Source organism: Numenius arquata, chromosome 10 (genome assembly GCF_964106895.1).
Source record: "Numenius arquata chromosome 10, bNumArq3.hap1.1, whole genome shotgun sequence".
Lineage (NCBI taxonomy): Eukaryota > Metazoa > Chordata > Aves > Charadriiformes > Scolopacidae > Numenius > Numenius arquata.
Window position 1 is genome coordinate 41181756 of NC_133585.1, and position 23498 is coordinate 41205253.

Below are 23498 nucleotides of genomic sequence, written 5' to 3' on the forward strand. Positions count from 1 at the left end.
CCAGTGAGCATGCCCTTTCCCTGGCTGTGAACCAGCCCAGCCCAGCTGACAGCAGTACTCCATAATTTTCCATTTCCAGCCCTAATCACTTTGCTCAAGTTCCTTTCCACCCATTCAGGGCTCAGTCATTGTCTTCATCTATGGAAAAAGAGGTCTCAGCATGTTGAAATAAGCTCAAACCAGCTCCTTTTAACTCCAAGAGGGAGTAGAGTCATTTAAATCCCATCCCAGATGAGGCAGACCTTTTCACAAGGTCTGGCCTCTCTGTCCTATGACAAGTCTCCTCGTAATAGCTCAGGCACAGCTCCCAATCCTCTTTCTCCCATCACCAGCTAATTCAAAGTCCAGGTGTGGCCTGCTGATAATAGTGAAGGCATGAAGCAAAAGTGTATCAGACAGGAGAGAGGTTATTTCCCCTACTGCTGGGACAGAAACAGCTCAGATGAAAAAAATGCTGTCTTTTGATGCTATAGCGGAGATTTGGGATATTGGCCAACTCCCAAGGGCTGTCCTCAGATGACTTTGCTGTCATCTCTCAGTTTCTCCAGGCAGATAATAGTGCTCATCCATCACACTTAAATAGCTAGAACCAAATTCTGCTACAGTTATGTCAGCGCGCAGCAGAAGAAATACTACTGACATTTCACTGACTCTTTCCAGGTTTACCACAAGACAATTTCAAGAGCAGTTTTCCATCCTGAGGGTTCATCGTGCCCCTCACAGATGCACTCAGCAGTCCTGCTTTTAAAGCCCACATTGTGCAACACTTCAAAAAGCTCCCTGTTTCCATTTTAGTCTCATGGCCCCTCACCTGGAACTATTACCTTGTTACATGCTACCACTGAAAGTGTCTGCTCATGTCAGGTATCTCCCATGTGTCAGGGGGCAGAGCTCAAGCATGAGTATTTTCCTACAGCGTTGTTGTCTTGAGCTGAGGATACATGTGTTGCTGATCCAAATCCTCAGCTTGAAAACTGTGTGCTCTCCCATAGCAGGTTGCTCTGGTGGTGTAACATTGAGAGGGTGAGGGGGTGGGTGAAGCAGTGGTTTGCATCACAAAAAATTACTCTAAATAAACAACACATTATTGAACAACTTGAGCTGACAATTTACACACCTTACTGCTGTAGGCACTGTACACAGCCATTGTTAAAGACAGAAAGTTTGTCATGGCAGAGTTTAAAATATTATTTCACCCTCAACAGCCTGCTAGAGTCTCTTCCAGCCCCAAAACAAAAGTGAGACAAAAAATGGCGTTAGTGGCCATCAGAGGTAGAATGAGATTTTAAGCAGAAGTTCCTTAGTCCTCCCACAGGGCCCCTTCTCATGAACTATTCTGCTTTCCTCACTGCCCAGGAATTGAACTGCACAAAACCATAGTGAAGAAAGGATCAGGCCTGTAATCTGGTTTCACTTTTATTATTTGTTCCTAATCTCCCTTCAGTTCCCACGCAGTTTTTGAAGTATCGATCACCCCATAGAAAAAGCTCTAAATGAACAATGGATTCATGGTTAATGAGTCTCAGTAACTCCATTCACCTCACTTGAGACCTTAGGGTGAGAAAGTTAAGTGCTACTGTACAAGCTCAAGTGACTGCTCACCATTTCCTTAATATTTCATCTCTTTGTATTTTGTAGTTTGCCTTATTCTGAGGTAATGTTTATTTTTCCAGAGAGCGGTTATTGTGGTAAACTGATATCAGACTGGCAGTGTGGGAAATGAGATTTCACTGCATTCATCTCCTGTACTTCAATATTTCATTCAGGAAGGCAACATGGACAAAAAAGAGTCAATATAAGAGGTTTTTTTCTCTTTAAGAAGGATGACACCTTGTTGTTAGTGCAATGATGACAACCCCAGATTAATACCACCAATATTTCTATTTAAGGAATGGATGGTACTGAGAGGCAAAGTGATTTGTAGGATGGTCTTAAAAAGTAGGAAGAGGTGATATGCTTGAGGATGAACCTCCTGATGTCAGTGAAATGATGCTGACTTACACCAGCTCAAACCTGACACAGCCTATTCATCCCACCTGAGTGGGAAATTCTTGTGCCTTTGGTAGGTCAGTTTTAGCCAAAAGAAATGAAAAGTTAACCAAGCAGTTTTGCTTCTTGTTTTTTCTTCTCCTTTTTTAGCATCATCCTGATCCCTATTCTCTCTTCATACCCAGGCTCTATTTCTTTCCCTTGTCCCTCCTTGATGCTACTGAGTCTCTCTCGCTAGTGATTTTCTATAGCAGAAATGATTTAACTTCAGCATTTTTTTCTAATGGAAAAGGTATTGTGTTCTTCAGTGTGCACACCCCTTGGGCACATAAGCATCTTCTGGTGTTGTCTGGGTATTTGGACACCAAGGTCTCTCGGACCATGATTCTTTTCTGTTTGCTCATCTTCTTCACACCTTTAAGCACGTTTTACTTTATCCACATAAGTAATGCTAGAGAAAATAATGGGGTTTCTGAGCTGAAAACAAACTGGGCCCCATTTGTGTGTTTGTAGAACTCTATCATCCAAAATCGTGGAAGAAAAATCTCTTTTTGCTTTTGCAGTTGTGGAGAGCAGATGGTTCTTTATGGTTAATATAACTCTCTAAGAATGTTTTCTATTCTAATCTTGCTGACTAATCTTTCTTCTTCTAAAGTGTTAATCTTGCTTTAGGAATAAATGTGTGATATTGTGTTAGAAAAGCCAATCAACTGCTCAGGCTTTAGCTGGGAAGCAATGTGAGTTCCCCTTTGTACAAGCTCTTCTCAAATGTGATTGTTTCTCCAGTGTCAAATTCCATGGATTTTAGCAGCTGAATGGGTACAAAATTTGACATGGTCAGAAACGTGTGCTTATAAAAACTTATTATCGTTGAATAGCTGGTGCATTCTTGGTGCACTCATGTGCAAACTACACTTTGCTGGCTGGCATCACCTCTGGGCCTCATTAGCACACACACGCACAGATCCCAGAGAGGTCTGGCTTGCGCTCCCGTCCTCCTCTCAAATACCGTTCTGACTGTTCCCATGTTTCACTTGGGGAGGAGATGCATGAGGCCAGCACAGAGCAAGCCAGCATCCTGCATACAACAGCTGTCCTCAGTTAACCTTAGAGCTGGCCAAGTCGGTTAAACACCATGACTCCTTAGCCAAAGCAAGCCCTAGGGAGTCAGGCAGCCCTTGAGGGCAATAACTCATGTGCCGAGAATTACAATCATCCCAATATTTAACTGAGAACAAGGTTGGGCAGAAACACCAAGTCTCATGACCTTCCAGCCAACATTTCTGTGGGCTGCTAGAGGGTTATGTTGAGTACCAGCACCCAGGTAGCTACCATTCCCATAGCATGCTCCACCAGGCTGACAAAAACCAGCAACGTGTAGTTAGATGCCAAACACAAAGTGCACAGTGCAGCCAGAGACAGAGCTAAGTGGCTGAGGAGCAGGTCATGCAAAACTGAGCAAAGAATGGTGAAACACATGACAAAGTGTCTGTTGTCTAACCTTTGGTCTCAGTGGTGGGAGAGCTACAGGCCTGATTGGACTAGGGATGTCTGCATCACTCTAACACGTGCATGTGGCGTCAATGCCAGTGGAGCCTCCTTGGATGAATCTAGCACAAAGTCAACAGCTTACAGTGGCACAGAACTACTAGACTGGTGTATGTACACCAGCTTTAAGAAAAGCTGCTTCACTCTCACAAGCTGCTCTGCTGACAAGGCCTTACACTACCAAAACCTCTTTCCCTGGATTAGTGCTACCCCTAGATTTAGAGACAAATCTCAGAAGTTATTTGGAATAATTGAAATAAGGCTTTGGCAGCTCAGGCTGTGGGAGGAGGTTAAAGTTGAGCACACAGTGTCTCCTTCTTGGCCTGATCCAGTTCTTCACAACCTTCTGCTCAGAGCTGTGCTTTTTAGCTCAGGCAGCAGGAACTTCTGTTCTCCTGTAGAGGTCCCCTCGCCAGTCCTGGGGATGATGCTCATCACAGCAGAGTAATCTCACAGGGCTCTTCTTCCCTGTCTCTCTCCACTACAGTATCCATGGGCAAAGGGCCACAGTGTCCCCTCTGGGTGGAAAGACACCATGGGTGAGAGCACCTGAGTATTAATAAATAGAAGCAGTAGCCAACAGGGAACTTCAGTGAGAAAGTCAGATTTTTTAAGAGTTCTCAGTCCGACAACTAAGAACCAGGGAAACCCTGGTCCCTGGACACTAAGTGTTCCTACAAATCCAGTTCTCATCTGCTTTGCTTTAAAGACTGCTCATCAATTTTTCTAATGCCTATGTGACTTAGGTGATTAAGTCCAACTGGTGATATTTTAGTAGTGGGAAGATTTTCCAAACACATACTGATTCTGATAAGATATTCATTAAAAAGAAAACATCCTGAAGGTCACCATGTTTAAAACAAAAAGATTCAATTTTCCAGTTTTAATTCAAATTTCATTATCTGATTTGATTTTAGAAGTTGAAGTTATTTCTGGGACCTGTCAAAACTAAAACTGTTATTGAAACAAACCATCTGGATCAAGTGCAAATATTTTTTTAACATCCAGTGACCTGAAAATTCATTTTTCACACAGCTCCTGTTACCAATAATAATAAAGAAAGAGAAATATCTTTCTCCCCTACCTTCCCGCAGATTTTTGGCACCACTACTTACTGACAATGCAATATAGGGACAGGATAGGTGTTACATCGGCCAGTGTTTTACAGACAGCCAAGGAGAGCCTCGGATAACTATGCTATAGAAATTATTTCATGGATGTGTATCAGATGGAGAAGGGCTACTAAAAATGCCTTCCATGCACAAGGAAGTGGTGTAAGAACACAGTTGTTTTGCAGTCTTGTGTTTGCTTGCTCTTTCCCAAGCATGCCTTGACAATGTCACACTGTTTACAGCCAAAAGATATAGAAAGCTGAGTATAAGACAGCACATGTTTATCTTCCTTACTCAGGATATAGGAAGAAAAGAGACCAGGACACACAGATCTTTGCTGCAGTTTGTGCCCAGAGGATGCACTCTGAGAAGTCAGAAATGTAAAAAGGAACCACCTTTAGGTATTATAACATTAAGGTACAAAGACTGTAGGCCTTTGCTATAGCATTTATTTCCCCATGCAGCAACAAATTCTTTGTTCACTTCAAATAAATAAGGGAACGGGGAAAAATTATTTTCATAAGTAATCTTACGTTTTCCACACCCGTGGCTCATCTAAGACTTTACACAATAGATATTATACCAGTAAGAATCATAAGAAATCCTAGAGAAAGTTGACTAGATTCATCAGTTTGGGTCAGAAAAAGAGGTTATCCAGTAACATCAACTCTGTTCAACTCACCAAGCAGCCAAAATGCCCAACACACAAAGACTGAAAGCAGATCAATCCTGTATTTAGGTGACAATGCACTTTTGGGATGTGTATCATCATTTTGTACATCCCACTACCTATCACACTTTTCTGCATTAGAGATTGTCACAGCTGCCAAAAATGCATTTACTCATGTGTGCCATTGCTCGGCATTATTTTCAGAAACGTTTTCCTGGGTACACTTGAAAGGAAAATTGCAAGCCTCTGGTGCTTGGTAAAAGGCAAAACTAAGTATCTCCGGTGTTAAGTGCCGAGTCTCTCAACAGGGGCTTGGTGCCTGGATCTTTGCCAGCAGGTATTCAATTGCAAACATGTCTGAGGATTAGAGAAGGTGACACTGACTGTTTGACATCAAACAAGTCATTTCCAGTCTTTGGCTTGCAATGTGTACATCAACCAGAGAGGATAATGGCTATCAGTATAGAGTGCTTTTCTAAGCAGCACACAGCACATACAGCCAGAATGTAAATCAATAAATATTTACCCTATGAATATTATTATTTATGAATAACATCTGATCATGAGGCTAGTACTCATGTGGAGATGCCTTTCTTTCAAATAATGTTCCATGCAGAAGAGCTCAGAAGAGAAGAGATGTGCCTTTTTCAGAATCACTGGTAATTGAAAAATATTAAAAGTTAGTTTCTCCTTAATGTGAGGTGTACATCGATTTCACAAGTGCAAGCATAACAAAGGACTCATTCACCTGCATCCCTGACCTACTGACCAACCCTTGCTTGATTCACATCACTCCATAGGCTGCAGTGGATCAAGGGGCCCATAAAACATTTTTTGTTATCCACTATAAAACTGTGACAGTAGCCACGGATTAAATGAATCGGTATTTCTTGCAAGCAGAAATTTGAAGCTCTCAGAGAAAGACAAAATAGCTCTTTGTATGAAAGTAACCCACAGTTCTGAATGACTCTGTGTGTTGGGATTCTTCTGCTGACACCTCTCAGACTGGAATAACACTAGCAATGCTGCATAACAAAACCAAGTCTGCATTGTCAGCCAGAATTGCTTTTCCTGACTGGCACTTCCTCTCCTATTACAAATTTTATACAGCCTTTAGCCACAGGTCCTGTGTCTCATTGCCAGCCAGCATCTGAGTGCTCATTATGGCCCCACTGCAATGCCATGCTCGGAGGAGATATGGGGAGCTGTAGGAGAAGCAGAATACCAGTGCGTGCTGATGCACTGTGCCAGGTCTTGATGCATTTATGAAAATATCTGGGAACTGCTCATCTGAGACACACTTCCTATAGTTCCTCTCTCAGCAACTACAATTGCTCAGACTGAACAGCACAAGGTGATCCTGATCCATCCTTATTGCTCCTATACACAAGAGGAAAAACAGTAACAGTGCAAATTGGTGGATATCATTGCATACCCCTACAAAAGACGTGTTTTAAAGCATCACAATTGCATTAGAAATATGAAATGCACAGGAATATTACTACAACCATTCCTTCATGAAGATTCTACCTCACTGCCTAAATTTTCCTAGAAGCTTAATATATCCCTCATACTATTAAGAAAAGGAGGATTCCTGCAAGTTTCAGCCCTACTTCACCAGAAGACAAAGGTTAAAATTAGCCACAAAGCTAATAAGGAATGTCATTCATGGGTTGTATGAAGTCTAAATTGCTCCATGTTCAAGCAGAGCTTTATTTTGAAAGCCATATTTTGACAAGAGCGGGGCATCATTATTTAGTTATAGTGTGATTCTGAGTGGCAAGAACAAGGCTGCTTCCACATGCAGGTTAAATGCAGTAAATGGTGTTGATCCCTAAATGGCAGGGAAGAAAGAATAACTTAAAAGGGCTGAAACTTTTAACTTTGGCATTTTTAAAGCAGAATATTTCCATTTTGGTTATTATTTTCATTTCAAAATTCACCTGCATTTATTTTACAGGGTTGAACAAAACTTTTCAGTCCAACACAAACCCTAATTTTTTTTCTATTCTTTTTGTCTTAGGGTTCAGGGTCCACAAGAACTAATTTCTTTATACAGGCCATCAAACCAAGAATATTTTATAGTTTTATGTTCTTTAAGCTTTCCATGTATTAAAAATTAATTTTCATGCTGTGGTCAATATGCTGCAAATAAATAAAACTTGTAAATCCAAGTGAACAACCAAATCCCTGATACTACCTGCTCCAAATGCACGTGTCCTCCTAAACTGCCCCCAACCCAGCAACACACATATATACAGATATACAAAAAGATAAAAGGAATTTCAAAGACCCCAGGCCAAGAGAATTCTTCCTCTGGTCTCCTCCTGACCAGGGTCTTTGGGTATCCAGCGTTTTTGTTCCCGGCTGTTGTTGGTTTTGGCAAGAGCAGTAATACCACTAAGAATTTACAGACCCTCTGTTCTATTCCAAAACTGATTTAGCTAACATAAACCAGCAAAAAAAAGCCCCAAACCATCACACCTCCTTGTCAGTTGGAATCTCCACTAGTGCCTGAAGGACAGAGGAAACCAGAGAGCACGCTACAACCCAGCACAAAATATTTCTGACGATGATTAATGCTTCCTTTAGCAGTGCAACAGAATCTTTGCAGATCTTTGTGGATCCTTGGAATTGCTCCATTTACTACTCTCCAGGCCATATTTTGCTGTGAAAACCTTATTACATAACAGAAGCATTAACAGGTTCAGAGTAAAATAAGAAAAGATGTATTATTCTAAAGATTTGGAGAACGGGGGGGAGGAAAGTTAAGAAAGGCACACATGATCTTCCTTTCATTCCATGTGATTATGTTGTGATAATGCCCTCTACAGACCTGTCCATCACTTGTGGACTCAGGTCAGAGAAGCTCTCTGACCCGACCAGCTGGGTGAGACAAGCCAAACAATGACAAATTCAGCTTCAGTCGATCTTTCCAGAAGAATCTCAGAGTTGCCTGTTGAGCAGCTATGACACAACCACGCTTTCCTTTTGTCCATCTTGTTTTTTTTTTCTTCTCTGTTTTTTGGGGTTGGGTTTGGTTTTTTTTTGCATAGGGAGTTTGCAGAGATATATGCAGAGTTTGGAAAGGCACAGTCCCACATGTGCAGAGAGGTGTCTTTCTAACGATGGCTTCCTTACCTAGCTCCCACATTAGAAACTTTAACTCATTTACACCTTGAACTACTTTGTTAGGAAATACTTTAAACCCCTGCTCTGGCACAATAAACTTGCTTTGCAGATTTCTAGGTATTGCTACTGAAGATGGCCATTGATACCCACAGTTGTAGGGACCCTCGCAACACTAGCACTCAGATTCAATTGCCATTGAAGTCATTTGTGCCCTTTAGGTCATTTGTGAATGCCACGGCCACAGGCATGATGGAAGATAATGCTTTTATTGGAAATGGCAGGATACTACCATTTCAAATTACCCTAAAGAAACGCAGACTCACTCTTGAGTGCTGAAGACTCAGCAACTAACCAAAGACATTTGACTGAGTATTCTGCTTGGTCTACAACTGGTCACCAAAAGCACAAGGGCAGACTGCAACCCCCTGTGAATTATAAAGAGAGCTTAAAACTGAGATGATTGGATGCACAGATCACACATCTTAACTACCACTAGTTATATGTTGTCACCATCAAAATGTCATAAGCATATCATACAAGCACTGAATTTATGTATTTACTCCCTTCCCCCTAACTCTTACATCTCTATTTTCTGTGCTAATGGCTAGTTCTCTCTCACTGTCTATAAAACACTTATTTAAGCCAAGAGAAGAGTATGCAATTGGTGTGCAGGGACCCCTCCAAATCCAGTTTCAGTTCAGAACCTTTCAGTTCTATATTCCAGCACGTATTCTGACTCAGCTCAAAAGCATGAACTTTTTTTAGTACTTTATGGAATTACAAACTATATGCACCCTCAGCTGACACACCCACCCACCCACATATACATATATATAAATACAACCCATTTCACTGCAGGCACTGCCATCTGCCACCAAAGCATCTCACAACAGCTACCCACAACTCTTAGGTGTTCTAGAAAAAAAAAAATAAGATGATGGTGCCAGTGTTGGTATGCAATTTATCCCAAACAGAATTTGGATCATAAGATCATTATTTTTTCTAGCGAAATATGCCACCAACTGACCATATATAGTATCACCGAAGGCAGAATGTCTCATAGAGCAGCGCTATCACACCCTCTCCACCTCAAACTCTGATGGGTCAGTGATTCAGCACTGACTCGGAGGGAGCAGGGCTATGGACTGAACTACTTTGTGTCATTTCTCATTGCGTTTCAAAGTCTCCCATCCAAGGAGTGACACAGTCCAACCTGTTAAGCTAATGAGAGCTGACAAGATCACAGCCCGAGAATAATAAAACATATAGAACAATAGATGCTCACCCTGGTTCTCTTCAGCTCCATCCAGCAGAGGAACCTTTTGTTTTAGCAGTTGATGAGATAAACAAGAAGTCGTAGAGACGCAGAGTCACTCAAGTGCATTTAGTTTTGTTTCTGCTTACTCCTTTCTCCTAAGCTCTAACTTCTATTGATGTGCTCACTCTCTATCAACCTCCATTAAACATCGATATAAGCTACAGAAAGATTGTGTCATTAGTAGACGGGGAAACCTCTAAATGCAGTTCATTATTAATATTTGATGATTGATTAAATAACAGCCAGTCTTAAGGAAAACACAGACTAAGATTCTACCTAGACATTTTTCTGTATACGACCAGTTTCTTAGAAAACCACTGTATGTACAAGTTTCTCAACTCATACAGTAAGTAGCATGGTCTCCCCACAGTCTTGCTGCATTTCCACACTGGCCACAAGGAAATAGAGACTGAAGCACTTCCAGTTCTTGTGTCTGATGTGTACAGTTTGCTACCCCAAAGGACTGGACTGCATCTTAGTCTGAATGTAGGTCAGGAAGTCAGACTGCAGTGGCTCACTTGCTTTATTGAAAACACTGTAGAAAAACAAAGTTATGATATGTCAGGGAAGAGCGATTTTTCGATCTACCCCTTAGTGAACAGGTGAAGATGCAGGTGCTGTCTGGTAGGTCAACATCTGTTGCTGAATTAGAGAGAGACTTGGGAAGAAGTGCAAGGAGTCCTTTTCCCAAAGTAAAAGGAACTGTTAATAAATTGGAAATATGAAGATTTCTGGCAAGCAGGATTGGGGAGGTGTGTTGCTGTGAGTTGCTCCAGCAGAACAGCACTGAGGGGTGGTTGCGTGGGACCCTGGGCCAAACCCAATTGCCATTGACAAAAGCAGGAGCAGGAATACTGCCTTGGGCTGGAAAAAGTGTCTGCTTTGGATACACACACACACACACACCCCGTCTGTGGCTCTCTTTCTGGGCTGAAAAAAAAGGGTAAGTTGCCCCTGATGAAGCTGTGATGGAAACCTAATCCTCTACAGCAATAGCCCAGTGCTAAGAAACATCTGTGGGTCCAGCATGAGAGAAAGTGAGGACCCCTTCTAAGAGTATTTGTTTCTACATCAGTCTTTTGTTGTGTCTTTCCCCCTTACCCACCTCCTTCCCTGCTTGGTTATTCCAGCATTAGTTTGCATGGGCTGTTTGCAGAGACAGAACAACAACAGAGGTCTACTTGGAAAGCCAGCAGAAACCTCTTAGCTTGAAATCAGAAATGTGCAGAATCCCAAAAGAACAAAAATGTTTGAACTTGCCTCCCCAAAAGCATTGTATTCATTGACTTGCAAGCAGGGGGAACAGTAGTAGTAATTTAACCTAGGGAAGAGTGCCAACAACTTATTTAATTGCAGAGTTTGTGCCAACACCACCACAATACAACTATTAATACAAGTCTGCAGTACAAGACTAATTCTACTAACCTTTTGCTGTTGCCTTATAGTCAGGTCAGTGGCTGCATCCCTTCTGTGCTGACACTATTCAACAAACACTGGCAACTGCTTTTAAGCAAACATTAAATGGAGCAGGGCAGGAGGGAGGGGAGTGGGATCATTGATAAAATGAAGATTCCCCCCACGACCCCACCCCTCTCTGTCCAAATGTTTCACATTTCTTTCTCCATTTCAAGCCTCTCTTGAAATTGGCAATGCATCTTGCCATGTATTCGCTCCTGGAAAACAGCCAGATCTTTGGTCTGAATTCCATCAGCTCATTTCCCAGTTTCTATGAGACTGCATTTGAGAAATGTGGATCTCTCTCAGTCCACTGGCAAGATTGGTCATCAATCAATGTATAAAAACATGAGGTCTGACATTAGGGACCAATCCACTTTTCTAAATGAAGCGTTCATTTAAATAATGCCTATTTTTACAGAAAAATTAAAAAAATAGCAATAATGGATTCAGCACTACTGCAAGTTTTTAAGGACACGATTATTCCAGCAATTATGTGCCATTGTAAACATCTTAAAATCCAACATTAGATAATGCATAAATTCCACGCAACATCATTATTATATGAGGTAGTAAATTCACTGGTGCATTTGCAGACTCACTCTTGCTTCACTCTTCACCCATTACCATATTTGGTTTTTTATATTTACATCTTGTGACTGTATCACAACTATAAATTCCAAATACCGGAAGCAGATTTTTTATTACAGCATAAAGGTGTTGTCATTTTCAACTGTGACCTACTGGCACTGTCATGATAAAAAAAATAAATATTGATTATAAGCTGAACAGAAAACCAAGAAAAATACTTCCACATGACTATAGTTAACACTCTTTGTCCGGAAGCCAGTAGTACTCTATAGCTGTGAGGAAATTCTCTGCAATGTAGTGGACTGTATGGCTTTCAATTCTTCTGAAATAAACACCTTTTGCCACAACATGTATCTTCTTTGGGTATCCTGGAGATCCTTCTGGCCTCCTTCTGTCCTGTGAAACCATTTCCACTTTGTGAAGTGGATCTGTGTGCCATTTCTTTGGCAAGTATTTCCATAATGCTTTTATCTCCATTTTCATGTGAATTAACATTTGACATTTATCAATGCCTTTAAAAGGAAAAAAGTCATGAAAACTCTTCCAAGGAATTGAAAATGTGAAGACTTGGCATATTTTAAAAAACTTGCCTTCAATTAAAAGGTGAAAAACCTGTAACAGTGCTAATAAAAACTGACCCTGCTGACAATACAAACCAATTCCCTGATGACTTCAGCATCATAAATTGTATCCCTATATCTCAAGTCATGTTCAGAAAATGACCCACTACTGATAATGGTTGTTAAAAACCGGTCTCTATTCTATCTCTGTTGGCTGGTGTTTAAAATACTTTAACTGCTGATATGGACAGGACAAAACTGCTTACAGCATCACTGCAGAACGTGTGACTGAATCCCAGTAGAACATGGAGCTATGACATTTGTCAGCCAAACTCGTCATTCATCCGTGCATTGGAAAATCCCCATTCTTGAGTAAGAATAGGGAATGGCTTTCAGCCTGGCAGATTATCTGGAGAGGTCTGTGGGAACTGCAAAACATTGCACCTGCCTGAAAAATGGCACCAACTCAGCACAAGACGTTTCCAGAGGGGAAAGTTAATATATGGGAGGAATGCACATAAATCCTGTTATTTCTTAATGGGATTTGGGAGCTTATTTCTCACCCCGTGCTTTGAAATGTATCCCACAGCCTATTCTATTAATGAATTTAAGCACAGTGATTTTCTTATCAGCAGGAATCATTCTTCACTGGGGTTTGATTATTTTTTTTTTGTGGGATTTTTTAATGCAAGTGTGAAAAATTAATATTATGCTTGAATACCAGCTAGGATGTTAACAAGCTGTGTCCTGGATAAGCTGGTCTTGTCTGTTCCTGTTGTCCTTTTCCTAATTTCAATTGACCAGGAAACCTAGAATCATCTATTTGTTTGGGGTTTTTAAGTTCATGGCGAAGTAACAAGAGTTGTAGAAATAGATTTAGGCAGTGTCTGGCTGAATATAGGAAGACCAGAACTCTATTTCCAGCTCAGCCATGTGAATGAACTTACACAAGCCCTCTCTTACTTAAAACAAACTTACAACATTTAGGAAGATGTTTTTTCACTTGCAGCGCTAAGCATGATACACAGACACAGACTGTATTTCCACAGGGGAAAGCTGCTTCCTGGCATTTAACAACTTCTGACCTGAGTCTCTTTAAAGAGCTAGGGTTTTGGCAAGTCCATCTGAAGTATACGTTTCAGATCTCCCCCAGAAACAAGGATCTAGTAAGTGAGCCAAAGCTGAGGGTTTTAAGTGGACCTACAAAGAGGGCAGGAACCCATTTGGTGAGACACAAACACAGATATGGCAGGCTATGTGAAATGAGATTATAAGTAAAAGGAGAAACATTTAGTGCACTTAAAATCTGCACTTCCTAAATTATATTCATCTGACACACAGCAATGACCAATATCCTGATCCAACCAAGGCAAGGTTTCAGGGAACCTCCAAATATGTAGCAATCAATGCTCCATTACTGGTGTGTGATAGTTGGGGCTACCCAAGGATCTGATTTCCACATCACGTGTACTAAGAGGCTTGGTCCTGTTCAGGACCCACGCTGGTGGGCATTCATAATGCAGACCACACTCTCGACTTCACAGAAAGAAATCCAAGATGTGAGGTTGATGTGGCTGGGTGCTAGGCAGCTAGAGGATGGCAAATCTTCCTGCAGACCACCTAGTCCTGATGTGGAACTGTATTTTTCTATTATTAACTGACTATTCCCTGTTCCAAGCATAAGGGCAGGTTTGTGTCAGACAGGAAAAGAAAGCGTCCCCTAGGCAGGATCAGAAATGCAGCCTGAAGACTCCAGAATGATGGCAGAACGCCCATGTTCATGCTCAAAGGTAAAGTCTACTGTCTCAGCTCTCAAGTGAGGGAGAGTTATGCCTCCTGGGCCAATACATTCCAGGGGTTTCTGACGCAGGTCTTGCATGCTCTCTGCTGCCACCAGATGGTGATCCACTCAAAGCTTTGGAAATACACAAGTAAGCGACAAAGATTTTGCAGTTTAGCAGTCTGTTTTCAAAGGCTTCTGGACTGTTTTTCTTTGACTACCAATGTTTGTTGGCAAGCAAATTACAGTTAATTTCATTTTCACTTTCAAAGATCCCTCCCAAAGTCTGAGTAGTTCACGCACAATAGATCCGTGCTGGATTCATGCTCCACAGTTCTGAGCTTCATCAAAAGATCCTGAAGGCAAAAAACACTGATGAAATTTGAGATGAGATTAGCTCAGCTCCAGCTCTATTATCGATGATGGTTTTTCTTCCTATGCCTTGGGCTCCCAAGAAGCGTGGGAAAGGCTGAATGCCGTAAAGCCTTTCACAAGCAACCATCTATTCTGCACAAACACTGATCTAAAGAGTGCATTCTCTGGTTCTCATTCTAGGATCAGTGTAAACCTTAACTCTGGTTATACCTGCTACAGCCAAGCGAACAAAGATACATGGCGTTTTTCTGTCTAATTTAGTTCATGTAAGCTAAAGTCAGGGCAGGATTTACAAAGGCTCCATTTATTGACCCTAAGGATTATGTGTTGTGTTTAATCATGCAGGATTCCTCTCTGTTCAAGAACATGACAAGAAAATATTTCTTCTGTTACACCTTTCATGACTTTGAAGGATATTACACTGCATATGGTCCTCTGTAATTCAGGTGGTTGCAATACAATGGTGGAGACGTGATCTTTCAGACCAGCTATCTGCGGATTTGGACCAAAACTTTGCAGCTTGGGTTGATCTCTGGTAAGGAGGTAACTCTGAAGCATGACTGGTCAAATGAAGACAGACCCCTTGTCAGCATAGAGGTATGACTTTATTCAAGGGTAATTTCCTTCCACATGCACGTTCACAAATGTGTCACTGAGTTGTCTGTGCACCTTGGGCCTCATCTGTGCTGATCTTTGTTAATAAGGACAACCAAGGTATTCCCAGGAGATGGGCTTATCCTGATGCATCACAGATCAACTGGCACTACCCCTTCACACAGCCTATCATCTGTATGAAAAGCTCCTGCTGACTTTGCTGGTGCAGCAGCAATGCCTAGCAAGCCACTGCTCACGTCAGTCAATCAGTCAGTCTGCAATTGCTAATTCAGTGCTGTGGAAGTGAACAGAAGTCTTTTTGTGCTAGAGAACGATCAGCAGCCTAATGGAGGGGGCTGACAATAGAAGCCTTTTCATCAAGCAACTCCCTAGCTTTAAGAAAAGGTAGACGATCCTGTCCCTTGTGCTGGCATCAGCAGTCTTTCGTGAGGCCCTAATCTAAGCCCTGAGAAACAGGGAAGAGTGGTGAGGAACTGCCCCTCCACTTTCTGAAACAATTACAGCATCAGTTCCCTTCTGCTTCTCTGAAAGCAAAGGTCTGCTTTCCTCGTCTGGGATCAGGCATCTGCCTTGTGTTTTGCCAAAGTCTAGCAACAAGAGTCAGATGTGCAGGCAGATGATTTTGCACAACGAAACCCTTAGCTCATCAGTAGACAGAGCACGCCTTTCCCCAGTGCCAAACCTAAAAGAAGTACTGGGGAGGGAAATTGGGAAGAAATAATTTCTGTTGACCGGTCTAATTTGGTTCTTGATCTTTTTACTATTACCCAGTCACTGCAGGTATACACTTCTTTTTGCTCACAGTAACACCTTTTCACCTGCCTTTAGACTGAGACCAAGCACAAGCAATTACATTATGGTTTAGTCCTAGACGAATTACTGCCCACTTACTCTTCACTTACTGCTTTCCCCAGTGAATACAAGGGAAGGAATAACGAACCTGCCAACCTTCCATCAGTCCTGTAAGCTGATGTGGTTAAATAGTAAGACATCAGCAGTCAAGTGATTCCTATACACCATTCTTGTTCCATTCTTACACAATAAAAAAAACATTTCTAAGGACCTGACATATTATACACAACATACATATGTATGGCCCTAACTGTATAACCAGTGCAGAAAACATTCTGCAAGAAGGCATGAGCATAACAGTGACTTTGAAATGGAAACCTTCATCAGCCCACTCACAGTATATTGGAAGATAAATAGTGAAAAGGGGTATTTTTTTTTTAAAACATTAACAACACAGAGGCCCAAGCTATTCTTCAGCAGTGGGAGGAAAATAAAGTCTGTATCTAGCCAGACACAAAGAAGTGTGGAAATTTTCAAAGAAAAAATTTAAAAAAAAAAATAAATAAAATAACCACAGAACAAGTCACCACGCCTTTGGCTCAGTTTCATGTTCTCATGCCCAAGCCAACAAGTCTATCGCGACTGCCAGTTTCAGACTAGCCTTTCTAATGTGAACATTGACTGTCTTTTTTGTGCTTGCAGTCCTACAAAAAGGTTAACAGTTTCTAAATTGCCATTTGTCACACACAGGGATATGCGGAATGGATGCAAAGAAACTTTGTCTGTCAGCGTGCAAGCTAATTTAATGTTTTTATGGGGACTCTGGGCATTCCAGTGGTGAAAGCAATGGGCTCCCAGTACTGACCTAACAGGAGAACACTGACTCCGAGTGTTTTGATGGGAGACAGAGACAGGGATAAGTATTTGTGGGCCAGCTGGGGTCCAGAATGGCCCTTTGGGTTTTCTTTTCTCAAGAATGCTGGAACAATTCCCATTACATGTCACTAGCTGCTCTACGAGCTCACTCAAGTGAGGTGAACAAGGCATCATAACCAAAAATATTAGAGAAGTGTCATAGGCATGGGGGCGTGGTGGAAGACAGCCTGATCCAGCTCCTGTAAGCACCAGTTGCTAGAGGGCTATTCATTTCACCAGAAGCTGGATCAGGCTCCTAACAAGGTTTAAACACCTTACGAGAATTCAGGATTATTTCTCAGGCTCTGTCCCAAGCTATTCCTATTATTATTAAACTTTTATTGCTTCCTACATCCCTGCTGAGAGGTAAACCTCTGAGTTTGTGTCATGCTTCTGGCATGAGGTCCCTGTAAATGACCTACCCTTTTGAGTTAAGGGAACCGATGAACTACAGCACAGCATGTGAAAAGTGTTCCCACATAGACGCTATCCGAGAAAGAACGCTTTAGATGCTTTAATTCCTAGGCAAGAGAAACAACTCTTTTGTTAGTATCATCAACATGGAACTCAAAATAAATGGACATTTCAGAGGCCTACAACAACTAAAACTATTCCAAAGTTTTGTGTGTAGCAATAAGAAGCAGACTGCAGAAATAGTTCGCCTGGCTCCAAAATGGTTGAGACCGAATAATGTCAATTACCTTAAATTAAAAATTCTTGCAGGTAATCAAGAGGGAGTGAACCCTTCTGTTACCAGTTTGCCTTTACTACCTAGAACTTTTATTTTTGCAATATCGAGCTTACAGCTCAGGGTGAGCCAAAAAAGTAATATGCAATTGAAAATTTGGGTTTTCTTCTGTATGTTATTGTGGTTTTGAGGCCAAAGGAAATCAGGTTCCAATTAAACATTCAGTAATCACTTTTGTATTTCATTTCTCATGAAATTTCTAGTTCCAGGTGAAGAAACCACTTGTTTAACGAGATTTCCACTGTGAGCAAATCTCCCCAAATCTAGGCCAAAATTACATGGTTCTAAGTTACTAAATAGATATAATAAAAAATGGAAGTTGAGCTACAGGAACCAAGGTCTGAAAACAGAGAAATGGAGGTCACTGCAGAGGATTTGACTTGTACTGTTTCTGAAGGATTAGTGACACATTTATGATACCAAGTTACCTTTTAAACACTAATGGACAGAAGAAGAAAACTATGATGTTTAAAAAAAGGAAAGTAATTAAAAACTTGAGAATCTTCTTGCCAAAGGAGTATTTGGTAACCATGAGTAGCATACTTCTGGAGATGTAAGCTGGATTCTTTGAGGTCTACAAACTTACAAAGTTCTCTCAGCTGGGAAAAAATTAGCATAACATGCTTGTTCTAGAGATGCTATACTCCTGCCACCAACTTCTTTTTCCTCTTCACCTCCAGAAGACATTTAGTTGAAAACACCGGGAGAAACTGTGAACAGTTCTAAGTAAAGAATTTGATTGACAGCTATTCTCTAAGCTCATACAAATGAGAAATTCCTTCCCAGGAAGAATGTTAAGACCATAGCTCCCTTACCCTAAGACACTCACCTACATGCCTCATTGACAACATGTTTTACACCACAGAATCAATACAAAAGGGTAAATATGTTCCGTTCCTCCTGGTACAACTATAATTAATGTTGGGAAGATTCCACAAAGCTTATTTCTGAAGCTCCATCACAAGCTTGTTCTTAGGTGGCAGACCAGTACACCACGCACAATCCTAAAGCGCTGTGGCCCAACAGGCAGCTCCAGAACTTCCTTACATTCCCAAGATGGCGAAGTGCAGCTCTAGGACAGTCCATACCCCGAGTTTCCATTTTGCTGACATATTTCCAAATTTCTTCTCATTGAAAATCAGTATGTTCTTTTAAATGTCCTACACAGCCAGAATCATAACATATGTGATGAGTTGTATAAAGTCAGTCCAGAAACAAGGTAGAAAAAAGTTGACTAGAGGGAATGTCAAAGCAGCTTCTTTTATGGAGAGGGGAAAATATGGGTCAGATGTAATAAATTTGTTTATGGTCTGCCCTCACCTCCAGCAAAACACATTATGAAGAGACCTGTGTTGAGGTCTTTGAATTAACTGTCACGAAACTGCTTCAGTACAGGTTTGCCTTTCCACAGGGGAAAAAGAACAGCGTTAGCATAAAAAGGTCATCTGTTTTAACTACCTAAATTCATGTCATCTGCACAAACAACATTTCTGACAAGTTGATTTAGACTTGGTTGCATGATGTGCTGAGCATCATGGCTGATTCAGCAAAGCACTTACTAGTGTGTTTAACTGTAAGTGTGCCTATCTGTGCACTCAACCACACACACTGAGAAATCAGCCCATCTTGTTGCACAGAAGCACAATAATACATCTGTACAGCAAAGGGACTTTTACTGAAAGGCAGTAGATAACTATTTTTATTTTGAAGGCTATACTAAAACTATGGTAATCAGATCTCTAAAACAGCATCTTCTACCAGCTGAGAATAGGGGTCTGGTTTTTGCAACTTACATGTGCTCCCATTGCTTTTGGGTGATGGGGAAGGACTCTTGATCAGGGAGTGTAGCAATAGGACAAGGGGTAATGGTTTTAAACAGAAAGAGGGGAGATTTAGATTAGATATTAGGAATAAATCTTTACTGTGAGGATGGTGAGACAGTGGAACAGGTTGCCCAGAGAAGCTGTGGATGCCCCATCCCTGGACATGTTCAAGACCAGGCTGGATGGGGCAACCTGGCCTAGTGGGAGGTGTCCCTGCCCATGGCAGGGGGGTCAGAACTAGATGGTCTTTAAGGGTCCTCACAACTCTAACCATTCTCTGATTCTATGATTTCTTGGTATATTATTGGTAGGAAAATGTGTCTTTACAAAGAACTGCACAGGCCTACAAGAACCAGTTTTCGTGCATCTGAACCTTTTGTAAATTCACACATCTTGGTTTTTAACTTCTCTCACAGCCTTTGGTCTGAAGCTGAGACAGACCAATACTCGTGTACCCCAAATGAGCATCAGATCCTCATGGCTAGAAAGAACTACTGCATTCAAATAAATTCATTATCTCTGTACTATTCTATAACAATACATCTATGTTACTTTGACTGTTTTAAGTCATGTTACATGCTTTCATGGGTACCAGCTTCAATATTTGCTGAAATCTACATTTTTATTTACATTAAGGCCATTTAACACCACTCTGTCAATGCAAACAGACAGTTAAGTGGACATAAATATAATGTGTTTGTCAAAACAGAATAGGGAGCCAAAATAGAAATAAAGCTCCTACCTTAATTATGAATAATCAGAAATTAAAAACTTGCATTCACATTTTCTGATATTTATAGGTAATATTATTTAAAGCTGTTACTGGATCATTCCTAGTGCATACCTGCATGAGTAGTGCAATCTCTAATGGTCCCTTCCAACCCAAACTATTTTATGATTACTCTTGTGCAAGTACAGAATTTAACCGATAAGATGATTCAATTTATCATTTTCCACAGTTCCTCATTACTTTACAGTAATTACTTTACAAAACAAGTATTACATTACTTTAGAGAAGAAAAATCCTGAATTAGCTAAACAACTAATATGCAATTAACTCTGAAGAGCGCATAGTGAATTCAAACACCAGAGGAATTTGTCGGCTGCAACTGGAAACCAGGAAACAGCTATAGAATTCATGCTATCTAGAAAGCACAGCTTTCACATGCAAGCAGTTCTCCAGCTCTGCATCACCAATGCATGAGCAAAACAATGAAATGCTAACATTGATAGCACAAATGAAGGAGTAGTTACAAGTTTAAAAAAAAAAAAAAAAAAAACCACAAAAAAACCACCACCACATTTTTGCAGTGCTGTTTCACAGAAGGCAGGCACAAGTCATACAGCTCCCAGTGGCACTATGCACACTCCAGGCATGTTTGACATTAAGGGGTCTGGTTGTTGTGGAAACCAAATCCCATAGATTAATTAATGTTCAGCAGCCAGAACCATCTCTCTTCCTCTCTGCCTCCCCGCCCCCAATTAAAAAAAAAAAAAAAAAAAAGTGGCGCTTTTTAAATCACAGAAGAATGTCAAAGCAAAAAGAATCTTTTTCCTCACAAATGCAGAACACTGACAATAACAGTGAACAACCTGATTAAAGTTCAGTCCCTCATGTTTCTAAAATGAAAAAGTATAACACTATTTCAGTGAGGCTATTTTGCTTTATGTGGCTATGCCAAACTGCCTCCAAAAAGGTCCTGCAGGAAAGATGATTTTGTGAAATTTCTAAAATCCCTTTATGATGAAAGAATTTTTATGGAAGTCGCCCTTTTTTTACCTTCACCATGTAGATGCACTAATTACAAATAATTTATTTCAGGTGAACTATTCAACTGACTGACAGTCTTCATGTGAATGTGTTTGAACAGTGAGTTGCAGGATTTGAATAACATTGATTTTGATCATCAGCATTTTCTTTTAGCCGACATTGGTTCCAATCCTTTGAACGCCCCACATACATCCCTGTTTATATGAGGGAGTAAGATTGGACATAAGTACATACATGCACCTAGCAGCTTGTATACAAATGCATACTATAAACAAGCACAATGCATCAGACAGATCATATAGAAAAGAAAAATGGTTAAGAGGTAAAATTTCATAATTACCTAAATCCTATTTTCAAAACAGTTTTAGGGCCATATGTCAAACACATTTTAGGTGTTCAAAGATTAAATTTGATGGTTTTGAAAGTTCGTTGTCTTCAGTATCCGCATCTTGAGGTACCTGGGTACTTTTAATAGCCCAGTTCTAATGAGGGTGAGGAACTCTTTCTCCCATTTTTTCCCCTCAAAATATCCATGTGAGCTATGCTATTACTTGCCTGTTGACAATACTCAATTATGAATAATTAAAATAATAAATCTCTTGAAGGCATACCATATATCATAGATATTTAGTAAGTAAAGAGTACGTAGGGTGAGAAAACTGCTAGCATAGCATTATATATATACATATCAAATAGGTACAAGTATTTATTATTCTGTTTCTCCACACACAGTGCTACTTAGCCAACATCACATCATGTGACTTAAAGCACTTACTTTCTTTTCTGTTCAGAAGAGGTGGTGATGGATTACTGAACATGCCCTGATATGCTATGACTTTGTGACACGAGATCACCTCATAAGAGTCCCCTACTCACTCCCATTGCTACTAGTGGAATAAATAGAGCCAATTTCTGCAAGCCAAGATACTTCCTGTGGGACAAAAACTGCACTTTGATAGTCAGACAATGCCAAGAGCTCTCATGCGCTGCTCAGATACGTAGCTCCTGAGCAAACCTACTGACTTGAATAGGTCCTCGACATTTTTCAAAACCGAGCCAAATACAGTGTCAAATATAACATTTCAGTGTTATTTTACAACTCTTGCCCTTTAAATCGGGCACCACTCCTAACTTGTTTGCCTTTCATTTAAAATAAGAAAAATACCTTTGAGATGATTAATGGCTCCCCGTGCTCCAGTCCGCCTTTCAGTGTGAATCCCCATGGAGCGCCTCCTTGAAGCAGTGCCTCCAGGTAGATATATCTTCCTTTATGGGTAATGCTGGACTCTGAAGATGATATGCTGGTGTTAATATTGTCTAACATCCTCATCTGTCCTATCACATACTCAGTCAAATACAAAACTCACTCAGGCAATCACAGAACAACAAAGTTGCAAATTAAACTCCCCAGAAGCCCACCACAAGTCATCCCTGAACACGTGAAAAGAGAAGAGACTGAGATGGAAAATTTTTCTTCAGAGCTGGAGTCGAAGGTGATGGGTTTAAAATGTTTCCCACCAACATTTCAGCATGCTGTTTCTCCTTCAGAATGGCAAGGTTTTACTGGCGTTTCAGCACTGTGCTTTCCCCATTCCCAGGTATTTTGGGCATGATAGCTTTGTAAAGATTTATCTTCCTGTCTTCGGTGTATCAAACTTGTGATTTTAAAGATGTGAGCAAAAAAAGAAAAAAAAAAAGTTTATAGATTTAAAAGCCCCTGGCCAGCAAATTGCCAAAATCCAAACGAATGCTTCATTTGTGATTGATTATCAGTCTTTTCTTCCTTTCTGCCTGCGATTTACCATTACAATGGCCTTTTTGCCTCAGCCCACTGCACTAAAAGAATGGAAGCGTCTTCTCCCTCTCGAGCTCTCAGTTACTCTGTCCGCTTACTTCACAATTTTCGGACTTGTCAAAAAAAAAAAAAAAAAAAGGCTGGGGGAGGAGGAGAGAGTAGGTCCATTCCTAAAACTATTTAAAGGGTTTTAAAATGTGAAATAACTCCATACTTATTGGATTAAAAAGCAAAAAAAGTCTATCAGGAAAACTGGAGAAGCAGGTGAAATTAATCCTTTGGGAAAAACATTAAGATGATAGCTGAGCTCTTTTCATTTCTTGTGCTCTTCCCGACGATCTGCCAAAGCTGCAGCAGCTACTGCTGCTACGAGGGAGGGTGAGGAAGTGAGAGAGAGAGAGAGAGAGAGATGGATTAAGGCAAGTAAGGCAGCGCTGCCCAATTGTGCACATCAAGCATGCAATTATAAAATGCAGTGTGCAAAAGCTGGGGCTCACCCTTTTATTATG

General features: G+C 40.8%; 1 protein-coding gene across 1 annotated transcript in view; it reads right to left on the reverse strand.

The window, feature by feature from the left end:
• The window catches only part of SHROOM3 (shroom family member 3), a 150294-nt gene extending 127770 nt beyond the window's left edge, over positions 1–22524 (reverse strand). Inside the window, exon 1 of the mRNA XM_074154614.1 lies at positions 22360–22524. Coding sequence (XP_074010715.1) covers positions 22360–22524 — 165 coding nt within the window. The remainder of the gene's footprint in view (positions 1–22359) is intronic.
• Positions 22525–23498: the final 974 nt, after the last annotated feature.